The sequence below is a fragment of the Psammomys obesus genome, unplaced genomic scaffold (genome assembly GCF_907164565.1).
Source record: "Psammomys obesus unplaced genomic scaffold, mPsaObe1.curated_primary_1811, whole genome shotgun sequence".
Lineage (NCBI taxonomy): Eukaryota > Metazoa > Chordata > Mammalia > Rodentia > Muridae > Psammomys > Psammomys obesus.
In genome coordinates, this window is record NW_026596085.1 from 6,004,773 (window position 1) to 6,029,471 (window position 24,699).

General features: G+C 40.8%; 1 protein-coding gene across 2 annotated transcripts in view; it reads right to left on the minus strand.

Annotated features, from left to right (window-relative positions):
- The window catches only part of Tmem117 (transmembrane protein 117), a 448,350-nt gene that overhangs the window by 195,302 nt on the left and 228,349 nt on the right, over positions 1 to 24,699 (minus strand). For both annotated transcript variants that reach the window (XM_055627032.1, XM_055627034.1), the window contains exon 4: positions 21,481 to 21,580. In XM_055627032.1, the coding sequence (XP_055483007.1) occupies positions 21,481 to 21,580 (100 nt within the window). The remainder of the gene's footprint in view (positions 1 to 21,480; positions 21,581 to 24,699) is intronic.

Consider the following 24,699-nt stretch of genomic DNA (forward strand, 5'->3'; position numbering starts at 1 on the left):
ATATATATATATATATATATATATATATATATATATATATATATATGGCTTATGCCTGCATGGGTTAACTTGTTGCCAAGCACAAGGCTTTCCATTCAAGGCTGGACACCCCTTGATGGCAGTGTGGGGAAAGTCTCCCCCCCCCCCTTGGCTACATTTGCTTTACATTCAGCGTGAAGCTTCATTTTCCCCACAGAAACCACTGGTGATAACCCCCACACCAAAAGTAATTTCCATAGAAAACATTTTTAGTCTTTGAATCAACTGAAGATTTTGATCTTTCTAAGCACAGATGTGGTCAAACTGTCCCATTCAGATGGCGGTTGAAGGGATCCTGAGTGCTGACAGGAAGGCTATGTTCATGCCTTCTGCCTCAATTTACCACTCCACCAGCTTAGACTATGGGTCCCCTCACTCAGGAATTAGCTTCAGTTTAAAGGAATGCTTTAGGCCAGTGTTTTCCTTTTCAATTCCTGCTCTTATATTTCTAACTTCTATCAAGAATTTTCCAGATTCTTACAGTAGTTTCATTTTGACTTTGGTTTATGTCCTTACTCCAGCTGCTCCCTCTCAAGCCTGTCCTCTTCCACCTCCAGAATCACTGAGGATGGAGACAGCCTTTCGGTTTAACTTTACCCTTCTCTGATGACCACCCCTTTCAGGGCCATTGAAAACTAGTCTAATTATCTTGGAATCTCCCTCATTCATATATAGGATGCAACGCAAGAGAAAAGAAAATGTTTGAAGAAAAATCATTTGGGCTGGTGTATTGGGAGTCATTACAATAACCTCAGATGCATAAAAAGATGGAATGTGTTTATCTCTTAGAATCTACCAGAGTACTACCCAAGGCACAACATTTTGCAGCTTTCTTTTTCTTTAATTTTTTTTTTATGTTAGCCCTTTGACACTTTTGGATAACATGCTTTGATCCTATTCACCCCATCTCAATTCCTCTTCGATCCACCCCTTCCTTAAACACCCACCTTTCTGCACTTTTGTTTTTAAACCTGCATTGAATTTGCACAACTTTTGGATGTGCGTACTTCCAGTGGAGATTAGAATCTTCCAGAGGCTACACCACTAAAGAAAATCCCTCTCCCATTTTAAGGAAAACAAAATGTTAGTAAGTCTTGTGCTAGCTTCTTCTCCAAGCAAGACAGAAGGAAGGGTGAGGTGAGCAGGAGGTACCTCTCATCTACAGACTGTTCAGGGATGACTGATCGTCACTATGCAAAGAGCACCCAGTGTGGACTTTTCTAGGTTATAAAAATCACCTGGAAAAGGCTGTTTGGAATCTTTGACTCATTAACTAATTTGAGAACAGCCATCTTGCAATATCTAAAGGAAAGATCGTGAGATTAATTAAATAAATATTGGTCTGTTTTATAAATTAGAAGCAAGGTGATATCAGAGATGAATATGGGCAAGAACACAGCGTGATAAGTATTCACACATCTGAGATCTATCATAACCTCCCTCACTTATTCGCTCGTCAAATCTTAATGCTACAATAAACAGATACATCTGGAACAGACAACGAAAGGTCAAGATACAATAGCTTGTGACAGCAGTTAAGATTTGGGTATTATAAACTGCTCAACCAATATCTAAGTATCAACAATGGACGTGATAGGCCATTCCAGGAGGAGCTGAGACAGGCTGAATGACATATGAAAGCACCTTAATAGAAAAGAGATAAGATTGTTTGTGTTTTCCAATACCATTCAGGTCTAGGAAGTAAAACAAAAGATGCCCCAAGGACAGAAGCACCCACCACTCCTGGAGCAAATCCAGCATGTTCAGGAATACTAAGAGAATTCAGCGTGGGGCCAAGAATCAGCGAAGCCTGTAGGAAGGACTAATGAAGGGACATTGTGTCATTGTTACGGAACTGAATGGCATTAGATTGCCAGGGTGACCCACCAACTCCACTCTCAGCTTCATTCTGCTACACTTCTCACCAATGTCCATGTTCTTTCAAGTCCCAGTACAGCCCCCCCTTTCACTTCAGTGGTTTCTTATAATCAGCACATCCCAATGATTCCCGCTTGATCCCACTGAGCCAACAGAGCTTTGCTTCCAAGGGCTGGTACCCACATATCCCCTAGATGCTTCAAGCCAGCACGCAACATGACCCCCACCACTACATCCCCGCCTTTCTGGTGATCAGGGTTAGCTTATCACTGTGCATGCATGTCACGTACTAAAAATCTAAACAGTGAATTCACCAGGCATGACCATCAACCAGTACAAGCAGCAACAGCGGTAGAAGAGAATAACAGTCTGAACATGGCCACAGCAAACATGCAAAGGCGGGAAGAAGAGATGCTACCATGTCAGCACTTTCCACAGGCTGGGCAGTGTTCTGCATGCTCTGTTCTGCCATGTGAACTCTCCGTGCTGACTGCCTCACACTGCAAACCTATGTCATATGTACACACATTCACAGTAAGGACACATTGGATCCCACTAATTTTATTCACACAACCTCTCTCAGCATTATTCGCCTGTCTCTGCAAGGAAATAGAAAAAATGGGAATAGCCATCACTTATTTTATATCATGTGTGGGGGTATATGTGTGAGTATAGTGTGTGCACGTGTGCGTGTGTATGTGCCTGTGCGTGACTTGTGAATGCACCTGAGGCCCTTGCATGTCCTCTTGCCTTGCAAAAGTGGTTCTCATTTTTTTTTCTCACTGAACCAGAAGCGAACTGTTCAGGCATGGCTGGCTGCCATGAGTTCCCAATGGTAGGCTGAAGGCATATACAGGCACAACTAGCTTTCGATGTGTCTGCCTGTGGACCAAACTCAGGGCCTCTTGCTTACAGAGGAGCACGCTCACTGACAGCTCTCCAGGGCATAATAGCTGTCACTCATGAGAGCATTGATAACGCATGTTCCACACCAGGTGATTTACAAAGGTGCATCAGTTTACCAATAAGGAAACAAGGGCTTAGGTCGTATTAGTAAGCAGCAGGACTGAACTTGAACCCAGCTCCAGGCCAATCCTACTAATAATAGAAAACAATTTTCTTTACCTTTTTTTTCTGTTTACTCTGGGAGCTCCATCTACAGCAGTCTTCAGAGATGTTTCATCCAGGCCCACTCCACAAACTTCTAGTGATTAAGTTGTACTGATACTAAATTTTGAGTGAAAGAACCGTCTTGTGGAGTACTATCTAATACACGAAGTACCTCACTGCTCAAACCAATCAAATTTATCGATCAGATTCAACCTTTGTTCTACTGTGTCTCCATTCCCTAAACTGTAAAAACAGGAAATAATAATAAATGGACCTGATAGAATGGGGTCACACCATTTGCTCAATAGGCGAAGAACATTTAGGAAGGGTCCTGGAATGTCAGCCCGAACGCCTTCCACATTGTCACGGTTAGAGAGACAGCTCTGACAACACATTCCAAACCCCCAGGGCTCATTACGGCCCTGGCTGGGTGATGTCTCAAACAGTGTAATGAAACCCAGCATTGGCAGATGGTTGTAGTCTCAAAGCTTGAAGTACAAATAAAATATTTAACATTCTAAAAAGCAGCCTTCCTCAAAGCAAACTTCATCCATGGATTTTAAAAACTGCTGTTATCATTTATTTTTAAACAATTTTTATAAGGAAAGGGAAAAGTAAAGAAACTGGATATTTATCCTTTACCTTTTTGTGGATTATTTAAATTGAATGTTTCATTCAGATACAATCTAAACAAAGTCATGTAGATGCTCAGTAAAATATGACGGGATTGTCTTGGTGCTGTGGAGTCCAGGCTGCTGACATGGGCAGGAGCCGTCCTCTAGGGAAGGGTTAGACAGCTCCACATCCTCTGGGTTTATCTTTACCCCTGGAACGCCTTCAGGAAATGCCATGTTGCCTTGCAGGTGAGTAACAAGTTCCCGCTGGTTCACAATCTGCCACTGCTGCCTCAGCCTTCCCCACACCACAGAGCTCATGCTCTCACCCACTCTGTGATCTGAAATTGGCAACCTTGGTGGAGATAAACACTGTCCCAACTTGCATACATTTGTTTCTGGGCCTTCTGTCTCCACGCTGGCACCTGTTCCTCACCAGGCATCTGGTTCTGTGGAGTCTTATTCAAATAACTTTTTGGTATACTCAAGGACCACCTCAAATTAGCTCACTCTGTCAATATAATTTTCACAAAATTCCAAATTAATTAATTAATAGTAATGTCATTGGGTTGGCTTTCTGTGGCATGCCTGGGGAAAACAGCAGTTCTTTGTGGGTTTAAAGTGTCAGTGCTAATTTGTAGGCATGAAGAAATTACATGCCTCACAGTTGGACACCAAATCTTATAATTATCTGGCTGTATATTATACTTAGGAATTTCAAGTCTCAAAAGGCAAAGACCCTTGGTTTTGGGAATAAAACACTAATACCCAAAGGAAACCTGTCATTTAGTAAACTCTCAGAAGAGCAGAACCATGAGTGTTTCAGCTTGGTTAACCATTCAAACCTTTGCACTGGCTTTTGAAAACTAAACCATCTGAAGGTTTTGTTGTTGTTGTTGTTTTGTTATTTTTGCTTTTGTTTTTGTTTTTTGATGTTTAAAAAGTAAATAATGTGATTGGACATTGCAGTCTGTTTTTTTGTTTTGTTTTGTTTTCCCTGAAGCTAAACACCAAGAGTGAGCGTCTAACAAATTGACAAATGCTGTTTTTCAAAGGAAAGGAAAATCAAAGAAGGTCTGGGTTTGAAGACAGTGATTGGCAATGTATCTGACGAGAAGGGCTTAGATTATGCTGCTCTGCAGCTACCAGCCTGCCACTGAATATGGCTACAATATTTGGTGATTACTGACTGCCAATTGCAGCTCTGCTACCTATCCTCTCCAACTCTCTCGCCGTCAGACACCATTCATTCGCCCAGTCCTATCTCTTCCTCCTGGCAGCCTTCTCTGCAGATGCCCCGCCCCGTCAGCATTAGCTTTCATGCCTACAGCAAGCCAACACCAAGGACTGATGGCTTTTGTACTCTGCACCTTGCTCATCCACAACCATTCTTCTCCACTCAGAGAATACCTGCAATCTGTCAGCCAGATGTATATCACTCCAAGACACCAAGAGCCATTAACAACATGGCTAGCAATCATGTACCTGTTGTGTTGAAGTCTTGTTGTGCAGAATTGGTGTGACTGGCTTTTTCAGGGCTTCTTGCATTTTTTTAAGTTCATAAATCCAACTTATTTTTGATATAATATTATTTCTATACTTCAGAATTTTCCACTCATGCTAAAATACCATAATACACTTAACATTTAAAGCCAAATCGTATATGATTTTTAGATATCACGCAACCAAAAATTAAGTGTGAACTCGAATAAAAGAACTCAGTCTCCCTTAAAATTCTTCTCTTAACTGGAAAGAATATTAATGCAATTTTATGTGGAGTCTTGTCAAGTGCATTCAAGAAATGTCAAACTATATTTTTAGCCCTGGAGTTTCTTAATCCCATAAGACTCTATCTCGCCTCTGTGTTGACAAAATGAACAGCAGTGAAATATCAGGGATCTGAGCTTCTGTCAAGATCCACTCGGCATCAAAAGTTGCTGCTCCTGCACAGCTGTTTTCTCAAAACTTCTGAATTAAAATCCACACTCCCCTAGCTTCTACGATCCCCCTGGGTTTGCTCTGCATTCTTCTGTTGTCATCCCTTCCTTGACTCTAACCCTCACTCTTACAGACAAGTCGATGAAGTGTTGTGGACATGGTAAGCAATGGAAACATCAGATGAGAGGCACCCGATTAATGCTCACTGACTAGGAAAAGAGCATCATCACTCATCCTCCCCAACCTACTGCTTTCATGTCCTTCCTAGGGAATATAAAATTGGTATATTAATGCAACCATCTATTTATTTTAGACTACTTATAAATAAGCAGGACTTCAAGTACATACAAGGAAACCATTTGAATGAAGGTCCTGCTTTGGGCTCTGGTGTGGATTTTGTTTAGAACTCAGAACCCAGAGGGAGGGAGGAAAAAACAAAAAAAAGACAAAACGAAGTTCCGTGGCAGCTGAAGCTGATGCTCTCCACTGGGTGGCAAGGTTATATTTTAAAACTCGGCTTTTTCCAGCAGGGCTAGTCAGTCACTTAATGTGAAAGTGGAGACTGACTAGCCCACTCAAGGCTTGCTCGTCTTTTAAAACACACCTGAGCGGCACCTCAGAGAGTGCAAGCATCTCATCCCGCATCTTCATCACTATACATAATTCATAGAGCCTACATCTCAATACCTGTGAGCAGAGAAGTTTCCACAAATGACATAACACTACCATCCAGTATATTTATAATTTAGAGTGACCTACTTAGAGCTGACCTCATTTGAAGAAAAAGAGCTTGCTATGTGAAACAGTGAAAAATGCTGTCTGGATATCAATGCATGTCTGCCTGTTCTTTTGGGAGTAACAGTGCAGTGGGACAAAAAAAAAAAAAAAAAAGATGTTAAAATTAGCAAATTATCTTCATTCAGAAAATGCAAATTGTGAACCATATTTTAAGATGTTCTCATTTGTGAAACACTGTAATTTTTTAAATTAAGTAACACCAACAGTATTAGCAGTCATAATTTCACAAGCTTTATCTTTTCTCTCACAGCAGTTAACAGCATTATTACCTAAGTAATAATTACTGGAGGTTAGCCTCCCCAGGGCGAGTGGTGACAATACTTACTAACACTGAATGAAAGGTGCTGAATAAAATTACAACCCTTCAGAGAATTGAAAGAGCAGGTCATCCTGTGGGAGTGTAGATTGGAAGGAAGTTTATGTAGGTGATACCATATTACAAATAGGTACAATTACAAAATGGCTCCTCTCCAATGACATTGCATTATAATAATGTAACAAAATTACAAAGTGACTCTTTGCTGTACTGTGAGCTGGAAAGATGGAGGCTGCAGAGCTCATCCTCACAACTAGAGAAAGAAATATTCCTGAACAGTTTTTATCAAAATCCTGGGTAAAGTGATACTTGCTAGCTTTTCATCAAGGCTGGTACACTTTGGGCAGAATCCATTCTATTCAAAGGATCCTTAGATGTGAACCAAACAAAGATAATGCTAATGAACATGCCAAACGGGATAAGGGAAAGCCCAAGAGGCCTCAATTCTACACAAAGCCATACAGGCAACAGAGGAAAGGTGGGAGTGGAGAGGCGGCCCTTACCAGGGAAGAGGATGCTAATTGGCTTTATTAATAAAGACATCTTCATATTCATCTTCATGTAATAACTGCACAGTGTATATCCATTGAGAAGCCATCTGTACGTTGTCCCCAATAATACAGCGAAGCTAGCAAGTCAGGCAGTAAGTACAGCAGGAGCTTGAGGCCTCTCTGCACCTCTGATGGCAACAACCAACCCGTCCACAAAACCCACATTTCATTAACACTTCGGTAAGTGTTATTATGTACATGATTCTTGCCCACTTGGGCCTTGTGTGCTTGGGTGGCGTAAGCGCTACGTGGTACGAGGATTCTGCTGCTTCTTCTCAGTTCTTGTCTCTCCCGGATTTTAGCAGCTTAGACAGGACTAATGCTTTAGGGGGAGGACACTTTTATACAGTGTAACAGATATTCTGAAGTGATGCCTACTTCACTTTATTCCACACACAGTTCTTTGAACGTTCGTGTCAAGGAGCAGTCTCTAAGTTAATGAATACCGTTTTAGCATAAAATGAGGCCTGCTCCTTCCCTTCTGGCCACCCACAGACCAGGCAGGCAATGCTTACGAGAAAGAAAAGGCAGTCTGGAATGAGAATGCCCTCGGTACCCTCATGTATAGGAATACTCTTTCTGAAGTTTGTGGTGTTGGTTTGGGAAGGTTTAGAAGGCATGACCTTGTTAGAGACTGGGGGTGGGGATGCATTGAGAGTTTTAAGACCTGTATCATTTCCAGTGAGCTTTGTGCTTTCTGAGAGGGATATGAGCTCTCAGCATCCAGCTCCCAGTGATACTCCTGCTGCTTGTTCCCATGCCTCCCTGCCATGATGGACTCTTCTTCTCCCTCTGGAACTATAAAACCAGTTGAACCTTTCCTTCTATATGTTGCCTTGGTCGTTGTGTTTTTATCACAGGAACAGAAAGTAACTGATCCAGCTGTTTATGAAGCCCTTCCAGAGGAGTATTTGGTGGGAGATAAACCTGCAGTACCAGCCTCTGGAAAGAAACAAGTGCATGCCCAGCATCCACGCCTGAAGACTAAGAGGTATTAGAATTATGGAGCTAAAGACAGCAACCGTCATCCTGGAGACCCGCTACTAGCACTTTGCTAGTGAGGGCATGCAGCGGCTGCGACTTCTCCATTCTCAGGGCTTCCTGGAATCTTGTCTAACCCTGCCTGGGAAACTGGCAGGCTGCTGTGGATAGGTCAGAGGTACAAGCAACCTGCAGTCCTCATGATGGAAGAGAAGGTAGACACATGTATAAGAAAGATCTGTGGAGTGGCTCCAACAAGAAACAGGTTGAAAGGAAGGAAAGGTGGCTCGCAGGTTAAAGAAATTGCAGTACCTTTAGAAGACCTTCAGTTCCAGTACCCACAAGATGGCTCACGGACATCTGGAACTCCAGTTCCAAGGTATGTGACAGCCTGCTCTGGCCTCCCAGGAAACAAGGCTCCTGCGTGTGGTGTGCATTCATACATCCAGGCAACACACTAACACGTGATAAAAATACAGAAACAAATAAGTAGTTTTAAAAAGTGAGTTGTGATGGGTCAACAAAGAAATTCCATTTGAGAGGAAATATTGGTTGGTACAAATTGTCAGTCAAGCCACCAAAGTCAGAGATTTCTGGGGACTGAAAAAACTCATAGGTAGACTTTTTTTTTAATGGCATAGAACAGAAGTCTCTCTCTGGTAAGTGGGTGCCAGGATTGGCCTGAATTATTCTAGCATTAGATCCTACTTTACATTAATGGTATTTGGATGTTGCACTAAATTTAAAGGGTCTTTGCAAAGAATATGATCCAATATCAGCCCCCCTTTATCTCATAGCAATGTTTCACAGTTTTGCCATATCAGCCTGGCCTAGATGACAACTCAATCTGTAACTCTGGAAATTATTGTTTATACAAATTGTTGCTCCTAGGAAGCCACTGTTACTTACTAAATTGTTACCACAGACTAGGGACTTGGATACCTGAATGATGGTTTTAACAAAACACAGAACTGCAGGACAGAGTGGACAGAACTATGGACAGGAAACAAGCAACTCCCAACCAGAAGTCCCATAAAGTGCTCACTTGGACATATGCTACTTATTCAGGGAATTATAATGCGTACTCTCTCAATTACCTAGTTGAAGACATATATTGAACATTTGTTAAGAGGATAATGTGATGAATGAGAGACCCACAACACAACTTTGGAATACTAACAGTCTACAATTTTGCAGCATGAAAATTTGAAATGTCTAAAAATTGTGAAGAGATGATATATAGTTCATGAGTTTTGTAATATAAAAATCTTTTGCAAAGTCAAAATACAATATCTGGAGATACTGAAGCAAAAATAACAACAAAATGTGTACTAAATGTGAATCCCTTTCCATTTCAGAGCCTAAGTTCTGAGTCTCAGGAGTGCCTTGAGGTCAGAGTCAACCAGAGGCATACCCATACCTAGTTTGGAAAAGCAGGACTAGCAACAGAGACTCTGACACTCAGATAGTATTGGTCCCAATAACATTTATTCTACTTCTTCAAAAGTTTCTACATAGTAAAAAATGAACTGCTTATACATTGCTAGCATTTAATTGGGCTAAAGTGGTTTGTTGTTAACTTCTATTTTCCAATGTTCTAAAAATCTATACATATGGCTGCCAAAAAATACTTCCATTGATTCTATCATCATTACTGCCAAATAGAAATTGGGATAATTATAACATATATCAGGCAAAAAGTGCTCAGATCTCTAGAATTACAAGCTTCCTTTTTTATTCCATGGCTACAGGTTCACTTTATCTTTTATGATGTATTTTAAAACCTGTAAGAGACATACTGTTCTTTTCACTGAAAAAGATGGCTTCTCTCCAGGCTTCATGTGAATCAAATAGTTCATCTAGGCATCACTTTTCATACATCCTGTGGTCAGGTGTCAAAACAAGAACAATTTGGAACTTTTTACTTGGCACACATGGTATCCTAACCTTCCCTTTGGCTTAGGTCTACATATCAAAGAAACGACTGAAGTGGATTTTATCTTCTGTTTTAATTGATACCTTCAGAAATGGTGAGAGTATTTATTTGATGTTGCACTAAACTAGTAAGTAATTACAATGCAAGCTTAATTAACTCCTCAAGTGCACCCTATTGGGCTCAAAGTGACTGAAGAGGTTTCATAGAGCCATTTGGTAGACTACAGAAGTGTAGGGTGTTGGTCCAAGGTCTAGAATAAACCTTAGGATATTTCAGTAGCCATGGCTACTATCAGATGTCAGACAAATAAGATCAGAGAAGGTTATCATGTGTAGTTTTAGTGGATTCTTACTTATGGTTATGGGTATGACTTGACTGTGGTATGCTTACCTAACTTGCTTGGGTCTCTAGGCTTCACTGCTGCACCAAATACAGAAGGGGGTGAAGGACAAAGAAGAGTAGAAAGAGCGAAGAAAGGAGGAAAGAGGGGAAGGTTAGAAAAGTGGATTGAATTGAGAGACAGAAGAAGAGAAGGAGAACATTCTTAACCAGTTCTTATCATAATTCACTCAAATACACTTACAACCTGATGTAATAGCTTTTACAAGGCAATAACAACAAAATCTAAGCACAAAGTACTTCGTTGCTATAAATTTCCTTTTGATGTTTATAGAACATTTAACTACAAGTGCAGCATACTCCATGAACATAAAAATCTTAAGCACACCCCAAATCCTTGGAGCGGAGCGAGCAACTGCTGAAGGATAGCAATTTCACATAAACAATACACTTAGCCCTTAAATACCTAAGAACTGAAGCATCCATCTTAAACAAAGTTAGCCAGTATAAAACCTTAACTTTCTCCTAGTTCTAGGGGAATATACATTGCACGGTCTATATCTGTCAAAGGGAACCAGAAGCAATAGCTGAATCACACAATGTGAAGAGTTTGACACAATGTGAAGAGTTTGACTAGACATTACGGTAGCATCACTTTGTGCCTGGAAAGATGCACAATCGCCTCTCTTTGGTTCATGAAAAAGTCAACTACTTTAACAGATAAGCTAGCAGAAAACTATCAACACAAATGCTGCTGCATTATCCCATGCGGTACTGAAGTCTACCACAAAATAGTTCCCCCAAAATTAGATTGTGAGAGTAGTGAAGTAGTTGAAATCATTCAAAATTTTGAACCATACTGCCTGGGTTCAATGTAAATTTCCATACTGAATATTCATGTGATATTGAGAAGAGGTACGATAAGCCTCCCTTGTCTCAGTATCTGCACAGGGTTAATAAAAATAATAAGAATAGGTTAAAAAAGAGAAGATTATCGCCATCCATGGTTCTTGGTTGGAGAATCAGTCTCAGAAAAGACCCCTGTGCCCAGATTTTTTTGGTACTGTTGCTCTCCTTGTGGAGCTCCAGTCCCCTCCAGGTCTTTTATCTCCCCCTTCTTTCATAAGATTCCCTGCACTCTGCCCAAAGTTTGACTCTGTGTCTCAGCATCTGCTTTAATACCCTGCTGGGTAGAGTCTTTCAGAGGCCCTCTGTGGTAGGCTCCTGTCTGGTCCCCTGCACAGATGTAGCCCATGGTAGCTCAGTCTCCAAGTGGGTTCCCTAGTAATGGGAGTAGGGGCTGTCTCTGACATGAATTCAGTGGCTGGCTCTTTGATCACCTCCCCCTGAGGGGGTTGCAGCCTTACCAGGCCACAGAGGAAGGCAATGCAGACAGTCAGAGGGAAGGGGAGGAGGACCTCCCCTATCAGTAGACTGGGGGAGGAGCATGGGAACAGAAGAGGGAGGGAGGGTGGGGTTGGAAGGGAATGAGGAAGGGGGCTACAGCTGGAATACAAAGTGAATAAATTGTAATAAATAAAAAAATTTAAAAAAGAGAAGGAAGGAAGAAGTGACTCTTTTTTAGTACTCTGAGTAATTGATCTTTCCACTCATCATTTCTTTTACCTATTGTGCAATACATCCTATCATCCCAAGTACTTCCAAATATGTATTTATGTGTGTATATCTGCAGAACAGTATATGATATAGTAGCTAATGTACCTGCATTTCTATTATATATATGGCACATATAATACATAATTATAGTAGTATTTGTAGACTATGATTTCATGTAAACCTTATTTTTATGCGTGCATATGCGCATGGGTATATTCATTTGTAAATGCTATTTTGAACATATGTAACATAGTTATATTAATATAAATCAACATTTATAAGCACTACTCCAAATATTAAGTAACAGTAACATATAACATATTTAAAGGGCTGTGTGGCCTACACAGTCCTAGGTAGAAGGTTAAAGATTAGAGAAATGAACAGAAAGGAGCTCTGCCTACTTTTTTTTTTTTTTTTTTTTTTTTTTGACAGGGTTTCTCCATGTAGCCTTGGCTGTACTAGACTCACTCTGTCAACCAGACTGGCCTCAAACTCAGAGATCCGCCTGCCTCTGCCTCCCTGAGTGCTGGGAGTGCTTTTTACCCATTCTAATTTGCACTAACACTAACTACTGGACTTCATTTCACTACACTACAGACTTCAGGAGGACAAATCAGATAGCAGTGCCGCCTGGCATTCAATCAAAGGTAAACGATGGACAAATGGTACTTTAATAGCACAGATCATTATAGCAAGAAAGGCATAAAGAATGTGTGGACAAAGCAGTCATGTGTCCTGAGGATAAATAAACCAAGACATAGGAATAAAGTATAATACAATTAATAAATCTAAAACTGTGTTGGGATTAAACAAAACAGATTAAGCCCTGATTGTGTTGGCAATGACTCCCTGTAAGAAATGTCCCCAGTGTCTCTCAAGTTCACCGTGCTTCAGTCCAGTGTCACTCCCTAAGTGGCTTCTGTGCTTTTAGTACAGGATATCCATATACTTTTAGAAAATGAATATAATTAAATATAATATACTTATTACATATAATTTTTTACATTTTGGGGGAGATGTTAGAAGACTAAGATGAAAAGCTGTCCTCCCTGCTTCTATTACTAAACATCTAGATATTATATTACACTTCTTAAACTAAGAAATCCTTTCTCAAATGTCATACTCTATTTATGCTTTTCCCAATTCAACAGTCCTGAAAATTAAAAGGTTCTTGATCCATTTGCGATGCTATCTAAGGTTAGACCCTCCTGGCTTATTAATTTTTTAGTGAGAACTTATTATTTTGAAGAAACATGAAATACAAAGCTAAAATATTTATAATGACATTAAAATATTTATACACGCTAAAGCCAAATGACGTCATCCAGGCCCCACTAGATCTCCTAAAGAATAGAAAGGAAATTTAAAAAAATTAAAAATTGCTTTCTCCTTAATTCCATCAAATGATCAAACTGCCAAAGTTTGAAGGATTTAATTGTTGCTGCATCATTTTGACTGAACATGTAGGCACCAAGGAACTTAGTGTTCTTGGGCATGTCTGCATGGTGGTCTATGCTGGTACTCTGCCTGGCCTTTTCTCCCTTTCAAAGCATGGCAGATTCCTACCAGGCCTCTACGAGATCACAACCACATCTCTGATTCCTTCTTTCTTTTCTCCCTTCTGTTCCTCTTTCTGAGAATTCTGAGTGCTTGTGAGAACACTCCCAAAACAAAACAAAACAACAACAACCAAAACTAAGAATCTTGTGACCTCATTTTCTTAAAAAACATAGAATTGTTCTTAGAATTTGCTTTAGTGCCCCTCCCAGGTGTAGTGGATAGGAGTGAGTTCACTTCATTCATACAGCTGGCTGTTGTTACTTGTTTATATGCAAGTATAAACAAGTGGAAAATAAAACGTGTTTTGCCACATGGCTTGTCTTTGAGCCTGTACATTTTATCCATGTACTCCTCTGTACTCTCAGAGTATAAATTGTAAGATTCTCCAAATGAAGCTGGCTATTGCCTAAGATTTTAGTCTGTCTCACTTTCAGGCCCTACTTTCCCAGATTCACACCACTAACCAGAGTGGTAAACACTCAATAAATCATGTACCCACAACTTCCCTGGTTGTGATTCCCCTATGTAATCTCTCATAACACAGAAACATTATTAAAATGTGGTAAATAATATAACTAAATGTTCAATCCACTTTCCACCTTCAGTGTATAAAAAAAATAAATTGTAGCATAGAAACTGTCCAAAGCACAGCGTTAACTTGTTAGGAAGGACACCATTGCTATGAAGTAGTTCCAGTGCCTAGGTGAAAAGTCAAAGTGAGGAATGCAGGTTAATGTCCCTGGGGACCAGCTGCTCTTGGGATTGGCTCTGGTGGTTAAACACCTGGTTTATACCCTTCTGGTTGTCAGATCCTCTTGTTCACCGAATTTGTTAATTCTGTCCTTCTAATCCATGTTTCATAGCTTACATTCATTTCTACTATAAAATTCAGTACATTTGTAATTGCTGCTTTATTTCAAGTGTAAATCAAGTTCAATTATGCTTTTATTTTGTCATTTTGAAAAATCGGTGAAAGAGAAATAATTAGAAACCTGGCACCCCACCACAATGTGAAATGTCAAGATCAGTTCCAGACAAGATAACAAGCTAGACTTGATGTTGGTTATTTTCCAGTTATTGTTCACTGATAAATTTAGCTCTTTCAGAACAGCCCAAACGTAGTATAGTAACATGTGAGATCACGCAGGGCTGGAGTTGTAGATGGTTGTGGGGCGACATGTGGGCACCGGGAATTGAACCCAGGTTCTCTGCAAGAGCAGTAAATGCTCCTAAGCATAAACCTATATCTCCAGGCTCTGTACTAGAAAAAAAAAATAGCTAAAAAAATTTCTTATTTTGGTGAAGTGCAAATCACATGTTCCTTCATTGCTTCCTTCTTTAGCATGTAACAAGCATACGTAATTAAAAACTTAACCATATTTTTAAATTTGTATATATCTGTAATTATAAATTTTATATGTTTTCTATCTTTAAATTGAAAAAAGAACTGTATTTTTAAGCACTTCAGAAATATTTCTTCCCACTGTTCTGTTCTCTAAATATTAACCCAGCAGAATCAGAAACTATCAAGTGTGGAGCAGCTGAGAAGTCTGTGTCTCCAGTGAAGCCTAACCAATTCTCTCTCCTGGAAGTAGGATTCTCTCCTTGTTCAAGTGACTTCAGAGACAGATCTCATCCAGCTGTCTGCCTCCCACAGCTGGGAGCAGCGCTGTGCACTGACAGCACAGACCCCTCAAGGAATGCTGTGGCAGAGCCTAGACAACTCAGTTTTCGCTTTATAAACTTGCTCTTTATGTTACCATCCAATGAGGATCCCACTGAAAATCTATGACTTCCATCCAAGGCCAGCCACACGCATGTCCCTTCTTACAATGGAAACACATCAGCAAGGACACAGCTGACAAGAGTGCATCGAGGAAAGAAGGGAATGGGTTTGGCAGGAATGTCTCTGCCCCCGTGCAGCTCTGCTCCCTCCACTTCCTCCGCATTCCAAACCGGCAGACCGCTCTACAGCAGAAAGTGACATGAACCTCCGAGCCTCCTGCTGCCACCTCCAGAGTGCACGTGTGTATCGTCACGCCTGCTCTCCATCAACACTTCTCTCTAAAAATATTTTTTCTTTGTAAGTGTCAAGCAGGCATATAATATCTCTCCTTCATTTATAAAATGTTTTATTTATTTTTTTGGAGAATGTCATACAATATACTTCAATTGTAGTCGTTCTACTCCCCCGTCTTCTCCCAGATCCTCCCCCGTCTTCCGACCACCCAGCTTCATGTTCTCTATCGCGTTTAAAAAAGCAGAAGAATATGGAGTCCGGGTTGTGTTGGCTGACTGCTGCGCAGCATGGGGCCTGTCCTGCAGAGCAGTGGCGATGCCCCAGTGCAATGCCATTGAGGAAAACCGACCTCTTCTCTCCCACCAGCTACCGAATGCCCATAGCTCACTGGATAGGGATGGGACTTCATGGCAATTTGTATCTTGCACGTACCCACATCCCATACCCTACCTCCAACCTCTCCAGGTTCCCCTGACACCTCTTATTCTCTTTCAAACAGCAAGCATGGAGTTTTACAAGACACGCCCACTGGTACATACTGTCATGATTCTTACGGAAATAACCATCTTTTCTTTTCAAGGTCTGATCATTTATCTTAAAGACTGGACTCAGAAGTAGAAGTCTTAAAAGAGGTCAGCCTACATCCTCTGGCTATCTGTTCCTGGACTTTTTCGTTGGCCTCCTTCATTCTCTTGGCTAAAATTCAACATCTTCTGCAGCCTCCTTGTTTTCTTAATGCAATTTTCCTCTAGAGACATGCATTAGCATGTGCGTAGCTGAACACGTGGAGTAACGGGATGCTGACACTTGGGTGCTTTGGTCCTAGGCTTCTTACCGTCTGTGCCGAAGAACTTTCTGAAACATATCGGTAGACACTATCTTCTTTAGAGAGCTTGAAAAGCTTTTGTATTCTAACAGCTCTTTCAGGGTTCAGCAGCTGAGGCACAGTAGTATCTGTCATCCCTGGGATGGTCTCCTGTCCTTATTTATTTACTTATTTATTTGTTTGTTTGCTTGTTGTTTTTTATTTTTTGTGATAGCCAACTTGAGAAAAGTCAGTGTATCCCAGAGCAGGCCGGTACTCCCTCTCTCCAGTTCTCCATGGTCTATAACAAAAGTGGCCCTTACTTGACAGCAGGTTCTGTGGCTCAAGCCACCCTGCTTCCTGAGAAGACCTGAGTTTATTATTCTCCCTGCTAATTTGGACCACATATCCCTTCTGCTCTTCACACAGAACATCAGCAGCTACTTCTGTGTACATGTGCTTCTCACAGAAAGGATGGAGTTTGCATTCATCACTCACTTCCATCAGTTTCCGGCAGCCAGTGGCTGGGAAGGAAATATTCAGCTTCATCATGACATGGCTAACCACCTAGGAGGTGCCATGAAAAAGAACCCAGCTACTTTCTGACTAGATTAAAGGCCCACTCCATAACACTGAACTCATGCCTGATCCCACTAAATGGGCCAAAACCCTGTGGTTGGCTAGGTCACAGGCCCAAGGGAAGACTGTAATAGAATCATTCCACTAGAGAAATGGAGGGCTAAAGTGCCCCCCTAAGTTTTTGCCTCTCCACCTAAGCAGAGTAGCTTCTTTCTGCAGCAGATGGTGATGAACACAGGTAATGTGCAGACAATAAAGGACTGTAGAGCATTCAGCTCTGAAAAGGACAGTTATGTCATACCCTGCCACCCCGAAAGGCTTGGGGATCACAGTGGCAAGGAGGGCAGGAAGATCCTAAGACCTTAAGATAACAGATGGCTGAAGACAAGAGAGCTGGACGCACATGACAGCACTGCTGCACATATGAACCCGCAGTGGCTGTAACAGCTTGTGCACAGGCCTGCACAGAATCCAGCTGACCAAAATTCCCAGCACGGATGCAGGAGGGAGTCATGAATCCATCCCAAGTCAAGGAGGCATTACCAATGGTGGCTGCTGGGGAGAGAGAGTCAGATTTCCTCGGGGATGCCTAGTGGACTCAATGTGTTAAAAAAAAACAAAACAAAACATGAAGTTTGAAGAAACAAGTGTTGGGGGAGAAATGCAAGGAGGAGGTTGACTGTTCAAAACGTACCATGTACATGTACGAAATTATCACATGATGGTAAAGGACTAAGCCCACTTTTTCCCCCTAAAATCTTATACTTGCTCAAGCAGCATCAGGTGTCATTAAGGAAATTTAAAACTTTTGTTTCCTGAAATAGTCCAACTACAGAGGCTACATTTTACTCCCCTGGGGGCATTTCTACATGTAGATATTGAGTAAGAATCTCTGACTCCAAAGAGCTTTCAAGAAAGCATAGTGTTAACACCAAACACAACGTTGTACAAGGTGGTGCAATAAGCATCAGAAATATAGGTATAGATAGATGATGTGGTGGTTTAAATACAACTGGCCCCACAGGCTCGTGTGGAGGGGCACTATTTAGAGGTGTGGCTTTGGAGAAGTAGGTGTGGTTTTGATGGAGAAAGCCCACTTTGGGTGGGCTTGGAGGTCTCAGATGCTTATCCAGGTTCCGTGTCTCACTCTCTTCCTGTTGCCTGCTGATCCAGCGCTAGAACTCTCAGCTACCTCTCCAGCACCATGTCTGCCTGCACACCACCATGGAAACCTATGACCTGTAAGCCAGCCCCAGTTAAATATTTTCCTTTGTAAGAGCTGCCATGGTCATGGTGTCTCTTCACAGCAACAGAAACCCTAATGTAGATGACCAAATTATTTTAATGTATCTATGACATAACTTCACAAAAGCCTCAACTCTCTCACTGCCATGGATCATTCTACTTACTGCTAGAAGAGAAGAGCAAGGGGAAGAAGATATAGCAGAGATCGATCGGGGAAAAGAAATGGTTAGCTAAAGACAGCCAGAGCCTCCTTCCTCTGGTAGGAAATAAAAAGCAATAGCCTCATGATGCTGTCCACAGAACCCCAGACACCTTTGACCTCAGGGGAGGCTGAACAGGACATGGAAAAGCTGCAGCCATGAGTTGGATCACTGAATGACACAGAGCAGGAGACATGAGGAAACTGTGGTTCAAGGTGGCCAGCGTTTCAGCTTTCACATACACCTTCAAGACAAAATTCTTCTTTGCTCCCAGAAATAGCAACAGTGCAGCCCAGTGCTGAATTACAATGCTCATCACTTTAATGCATCTCTTTTATTAAAAAAAAATTTAACAATTAACAAAAAATGGTAAGCTTGATCGAGCTTTGAATGCACTTGTCAAACACCCAGGATCCATGCAAAGCCAGGACGCGGCTGGACACTGTCTGGTGAGGGCCAGGCCTGTTGTGCAGAATGTTTGGGATCACTCTTGTCTTTGGATCACATCAGTCCTGATAGCCTTTATAAAGCATGGAACAGTTTAGAATTATTTCTAGAAAAGAAAAGTCCTTCACTGCAAAAACGCATTAAGAGTTAATCTATAACTGTTAATGTAAAAAGCTGCTTGCTTCTCCCTGAAGGTCACCTTCATCATTGATATTCATTCCAAACTGAGAATTCTATGCACATGAAGGTCAGAGCTACCTGAGATTCCTCTCATGAGGAAAAATATTATTTTTAAAGTGTTATCAATGCACACACATGTAGGCATATAAATATTTATTGGAAAGTTACCGCCCTGTCAATGAATAGAAGTGGGAATAGCAAGGATGTTCTGGGAAGCCTCCCTGTGTGGCTGAGCTTGCAGAGCTACTTGCATTTACTTTGCCATTTCTCCCTGAGTCTAGTGGGAAAAGGTCAACATTTCATAGAGTATAAGCAGAAAGAGACCTTGGGCTCTGCCCTAGTTTACAGAAAAGAAGAAAGGAAGGGCCCATGGGATTCAACTCCACATTGGGGGGCTAAGCCGAAAACACACTTCTCTTCATTTTCAATCCTTCTCTAGCTTTCTAATAAAGCAGCGATATGGGAAAGAAAGAACGGGGTTAGCAAGTCGAAACAGGAGGCATTAAAGAAGCAGACACTGACCTGTGCAGCTGACTTAGAGCTTGAGAAAAAGACAGCATCATGGGCTCAACAAGGTTCTTTGTGTTCCCTTTACCCCCACATGTAAGAAGCCAGACATACATACGACAGGAAGTACAGCTAAAAGGAACTGAAGGCTGAAGCTATACACATTCCTTTGAAAGAGCCTAAAGAAGCAGACTTGGGTATTCAGATTAAAATTTTAAAAAATGTGTAGGCAGAGCTCTAGAGGGCATAGGAGTGCCACGGTGAGGAAATGTTTGGGAATTGGGTACAAACAGGTCATAAACAAACATGAAGACAGCAAAAGGCTTATATGTCAAATGGGGCATCAGCTTTCAAACTACAGAACAATTTTTGTAAGTGTTTTATCCTGTTGCTTCTCCCATGACTTTTGTCAAGAGCAAAACCAGGAGGTACTGGGCCACACTGCCTGCCAGCCTGTTCACAGACAACGCAAGGGCAACTCCAGACAATCTGTTCCCAGGCCTGGGATATGGTGAGATGTACTGAGGGCCAGGAAGTCCAGGCAGCATGAGGTTTGGATCGATGACCTGCCCCACAGTCACTCGATGGGCCTGGCCCAGACAAACAGTCCAACAGCAAGCTCTTACATCTGCCACAGGCTGCATGCTAAGTCTTCTCTAGGGCCACACATTTCATATTAAAAAAAAAAAAATGTGCAAATTGGGCCTCTTCGCATTGCATCTTATTTCATGAAGGTCAAAGCATGAGTGTCAAGGTTAAAGAGTCCTTGTTTCTAAAACAGTGATCAGGTCCTCAGTTCCATTTTATTTCACAAAATCAAGGTAAAATCACAATCACAATTAATGTAGAATTTTTCTCAAAGATATCATACCAAATTTCAAGTACGTTATTTTCCAGTGTGTGTGTAGCTTCTTCTGAATAGAATTTGAATAGGATGTAGCCTAGACTTCATGAGTAGCACGTTCTGATCACTATTTTAAGTCATCAAAAGTAAACCCTGTTTTAAATGGGAGCGATGGGTGTCACAGCTCCATGTGTGCACACACACAAATGAAGGTCAAAAGAAAGCCTTAGATGTCCGCTTGAGGAACACTATCTCCTCTGACACAGAGCCCTTCATAGGGTGCCCAGGCCAAAGTGGTCATCTCTAGACCCACTGTTGTGGGTAACAGTCGGCTGTGTACATGTGTATATATAAGGGAAATAAATCTAGAAGTCACCCATTCAAGAGGAGACTAGGAGCAGAGACATGGGAGATATCAGAGTGGGGAGAGGACAAGCACATCTGATGCAGACACAGAGTGCTCTTACATGAAATTATCAAAAGATAAAGTTAAATTTAAAAATTTACAGACCACCCAAAGAATGTTTCAGATGGCCTTCTGAGAAAAAACGGATTTCATTCCTTACCTGACAACTGTGCACATCAAAACAACGGTTCCCAAAAAGATTATTTAGAATTTCACGTGGAGTTCTTTTCCTTTAAGAAGCATATAGATGTTTATATTCTCAGATATACACCTGTGTGTGTGTGTATACATAATCTCCTAGAGGAGAACATCAATTATGATAATCAATTATGCAATTATGATTGCATTTATTGTTTTCTCAGGGCTACAGATATTGAATATAACCTCTAGACTAATTTATGCTTACAAAATCCATTCTATACAAAAATAAGCTTTTTTAAACATTGGTATATACTTACAGATGTGTGCTCTTAAAACATTTAGTAATTATTTTCCTACATCATTCCAACAGTAGGAACATGCTTTCCATCTGACATTTGTTCTGACTGAGAGAAGCTGAAGTTTTCTTACCATCCAGGCCGTGACAAAGTCCCCCATCCAGGTCCCTACAGCGGCTAGTTTCATGAAACTTTCATTGCGGATGCCCATATAGTCCGTAATGAGATATGCTCTGCGGAAACAAACACAAGACATTGCCCAGACTCAGAGAACTGTCCAGTCAGAGCGTCACTATTTACCCATATGCTCTCTCCCCTCTTAGAGAGTTTCCTAGCTATCATCCCACATTTGTTTACACACCTGCAAAGGGAAGGGAAAGTGTAGAGGGTGTTTGGGTCACTTTCAGTCAGATCTGAATACTGATTGGGAATTTAGACATGGCTGTGTACCTTTCACCCTTGAGCTGCAAGACCGATAGCAGCTTTTGAACATCCGAACAGCAATACTCAGCAATGGCCTCATTTCATGTTCACTCAAGTGTGAGCACAGTGAAACAATTCCTGACATGGAGCTTGAAAGGAAAGATGTGTTCTGTCAAGTTAGCATCACTGGACAGGTGCTTGGCAGGGCCTCTGTGCACCATACCAGGATAATGTCACACCAGAAAACCGTCAGGTTTTAAGAAAGACGTCTCCACAGTGAGCTAAGGTAAAATTTGATTCAGATATTAAATTATTGCTGAAACAACAACAATGTTTAATGCATCATGATAGCTTACATAGCTAATTCTTACTGGCTTGTAATAATATAAATTCATATTCTTCACAACTCAAGCAGAGTTGCTGGTGGTACCATGGCATCAGAAAGAAGACCATGTTGTCTTCACAGTACTCTTCCTTTTCTATTTTCTCCAGTTACAATTTTTACTAATTATTATTTTATTATGTCTCTAGAGAAACTGGGATAATCAATATCATGTGAATAAATAAATAATTGTTGGTAGTCAAATTTCTCCCTTTTTTCTTAACTCTAGGGTTTTTTTCACTCTATTTTAATTTTAATTTTGCTTCTTTTCTTACAATTTGCAGTATTGATTAAAAAAAAAAAAAACAAAAAAAAAAAACAAAAAAAAAAAACCCTGCTTCTTCCCGGAATGGTCTTAGGTAGATAATAGCATGTTTTTTTTGTTTTGTTTTGTTTTGTTTTTTACTATCTACTAAAAAATTTGAAGTAGATTTTTTTAAGTTGCTGAACTGAAATCCATTTTTAATTTGGTTATTTTCTTCCTGGAGTTACTTTAGATAGTTTCATTATTTTTAAAAAGATACCCAAAAGTTTTCTTTTAGAAGACAAACATTTTATACTTTTAAAATAATGCTTTCTCTATCAATTTCGTTCTCATCTTTTTTGGAAGGTCTAGGTCAGTGCTTCTCAACCTTCCTAATGCTGTGACCCTTTAACACAGTTCCTCATGTTGTGGTGACCCCCAACCATAAAATTACTTTCATTGCTACTTCATGACTGTAATTTTGCTACTGTTATGAATCACAGTGTAAATATCTATTATGCAGGGTATCTTATATGTGACCCCCGTCACAACCAACACATTAAGACCACTAGTCTAGGCAATGGGTTAAGCTGTCATGAAAAACCTGTAGTTGCTCATTGGATGTCCATATTAGGTGCACAGAGGTAACTGCAAGAAATTTAGGTTCACAGTGTGTAGTTTAAGGGCAATGTGCCCATCAGATTTCCCCTACATATAGTGACGTGTTTTACTGTTTGTATGTTACAGATGCGAAATCAACATCGAGAGTTCTTCAACTTGTTCTAAGTAAGCACTTCACAAAGGAGTAGGGCTAGAATTTAAATATTCCTGTCTCTTCCATATACGCTCTTATCCATGTGCAACGCCTGCCTCCTGCAAGTATCAGTGGAGATGTAAAGACGCGAAGAAAATCTACTTTGTGCTTTAATTGACGATGAAGTTGAATCAGAGTAGGAATCCACCAGTAACATTAGCCAGTACTCAGAGCGACCACCACGTCCTGAACACCTTCTGTTTCAGGCTCACCAACCCCTGCCTCCATCTTAAAGCTCCCAGGTTACCCAGTTCAGCACCCCACCATCATTACGTAGCTCTGAGACAGTGAAATCCATGCCCTGTGGAGTATCAGCTTTGTCAATTGTTCAGCATTTTCATTATTTGAATGAATAAGTTCAATGACATCTTACTCCCTGTCCATTTTTTTCAATGAATAAAAATCCTTAAGGCATGATGAAAATGTCAGGGTACATTTTGTGAGTGTGTATGTGTGTGTGTGTATGTGTATATGAATGCATATTTTGTTTCGGTGCATAGCTTTAACATCCTTTCAACTGAACAACTAAATAAATCTAAGTAAAACAACTAAAACAAATCTAAGTAAAAATGAAAATTAAGCCCTATAAATTCTGCCTAAATGCATCAGAGTTAATGTAACAATGGAGATTGAAGAACTCGGGCAGCTCATTGGAGAAAGCTGTGGGATGCTTAGACGCATCTTTCCTGGAGACACTTGCTTATTCTGTGTGCAAGGTAATGACAAGCTGGGATTTCCCTGATCACAGAGCAGCCCCAGTGGTCAGAAGCAAGAATACTGGAAACTTAAGGGACCACGATTCTGTTGAGGAAGGAAGAACTAGAACATGAGACTACACGCAGCTGCTTTGCTTTTCATTGTCACATTCTGAACATCTCTGGGGAAGTGACCGCAAGGCTAAGTCAAGTGAAGAATACTGTCACAAAATATGCTAAGGAGACTGGTTGTTACAGAGTATGGGCTAAGAAAATACGAGACCATGAAAGGCTGGAACAGGGGTGCTCAACCTGTGGGTCGCAACCCCTTTGACTGGTCAACCAATCTCTTCACAGGTGTATCTGAAGACCACGGGAAATACCAGATATTTACATTACAATTCGTAACAGTAGCAAAATGACAGTTATGAGGTAGCAATGAAAATGAATGTTATGTTTGGGGTTCACCACAACATGAGAACCTGTATTAACGGGTCGCAGCATTAGGAAGGTTGAGAACCGCTGGGTTAGAGAAAAGAAAAGAGGGGTTAACCTTGATGAACATGCAAATCAGCCCTCACCATGTCCTTTCACGACAGGATTACATTGTTTCAATTCTACTCTTGCAACAGAGAAAGAGATGAGCCTATCCTGGAAAAGTAAATATAAACCAGATTCTGTATACATTTCATCCATGATATCTACTGGTTATTAAAAAAATGAATAGAAAACCCAGATTAAAAACAGATTTAATTCTGCCCCTGAGATTCTCTCTTCCATCTCTTGTATTCTGT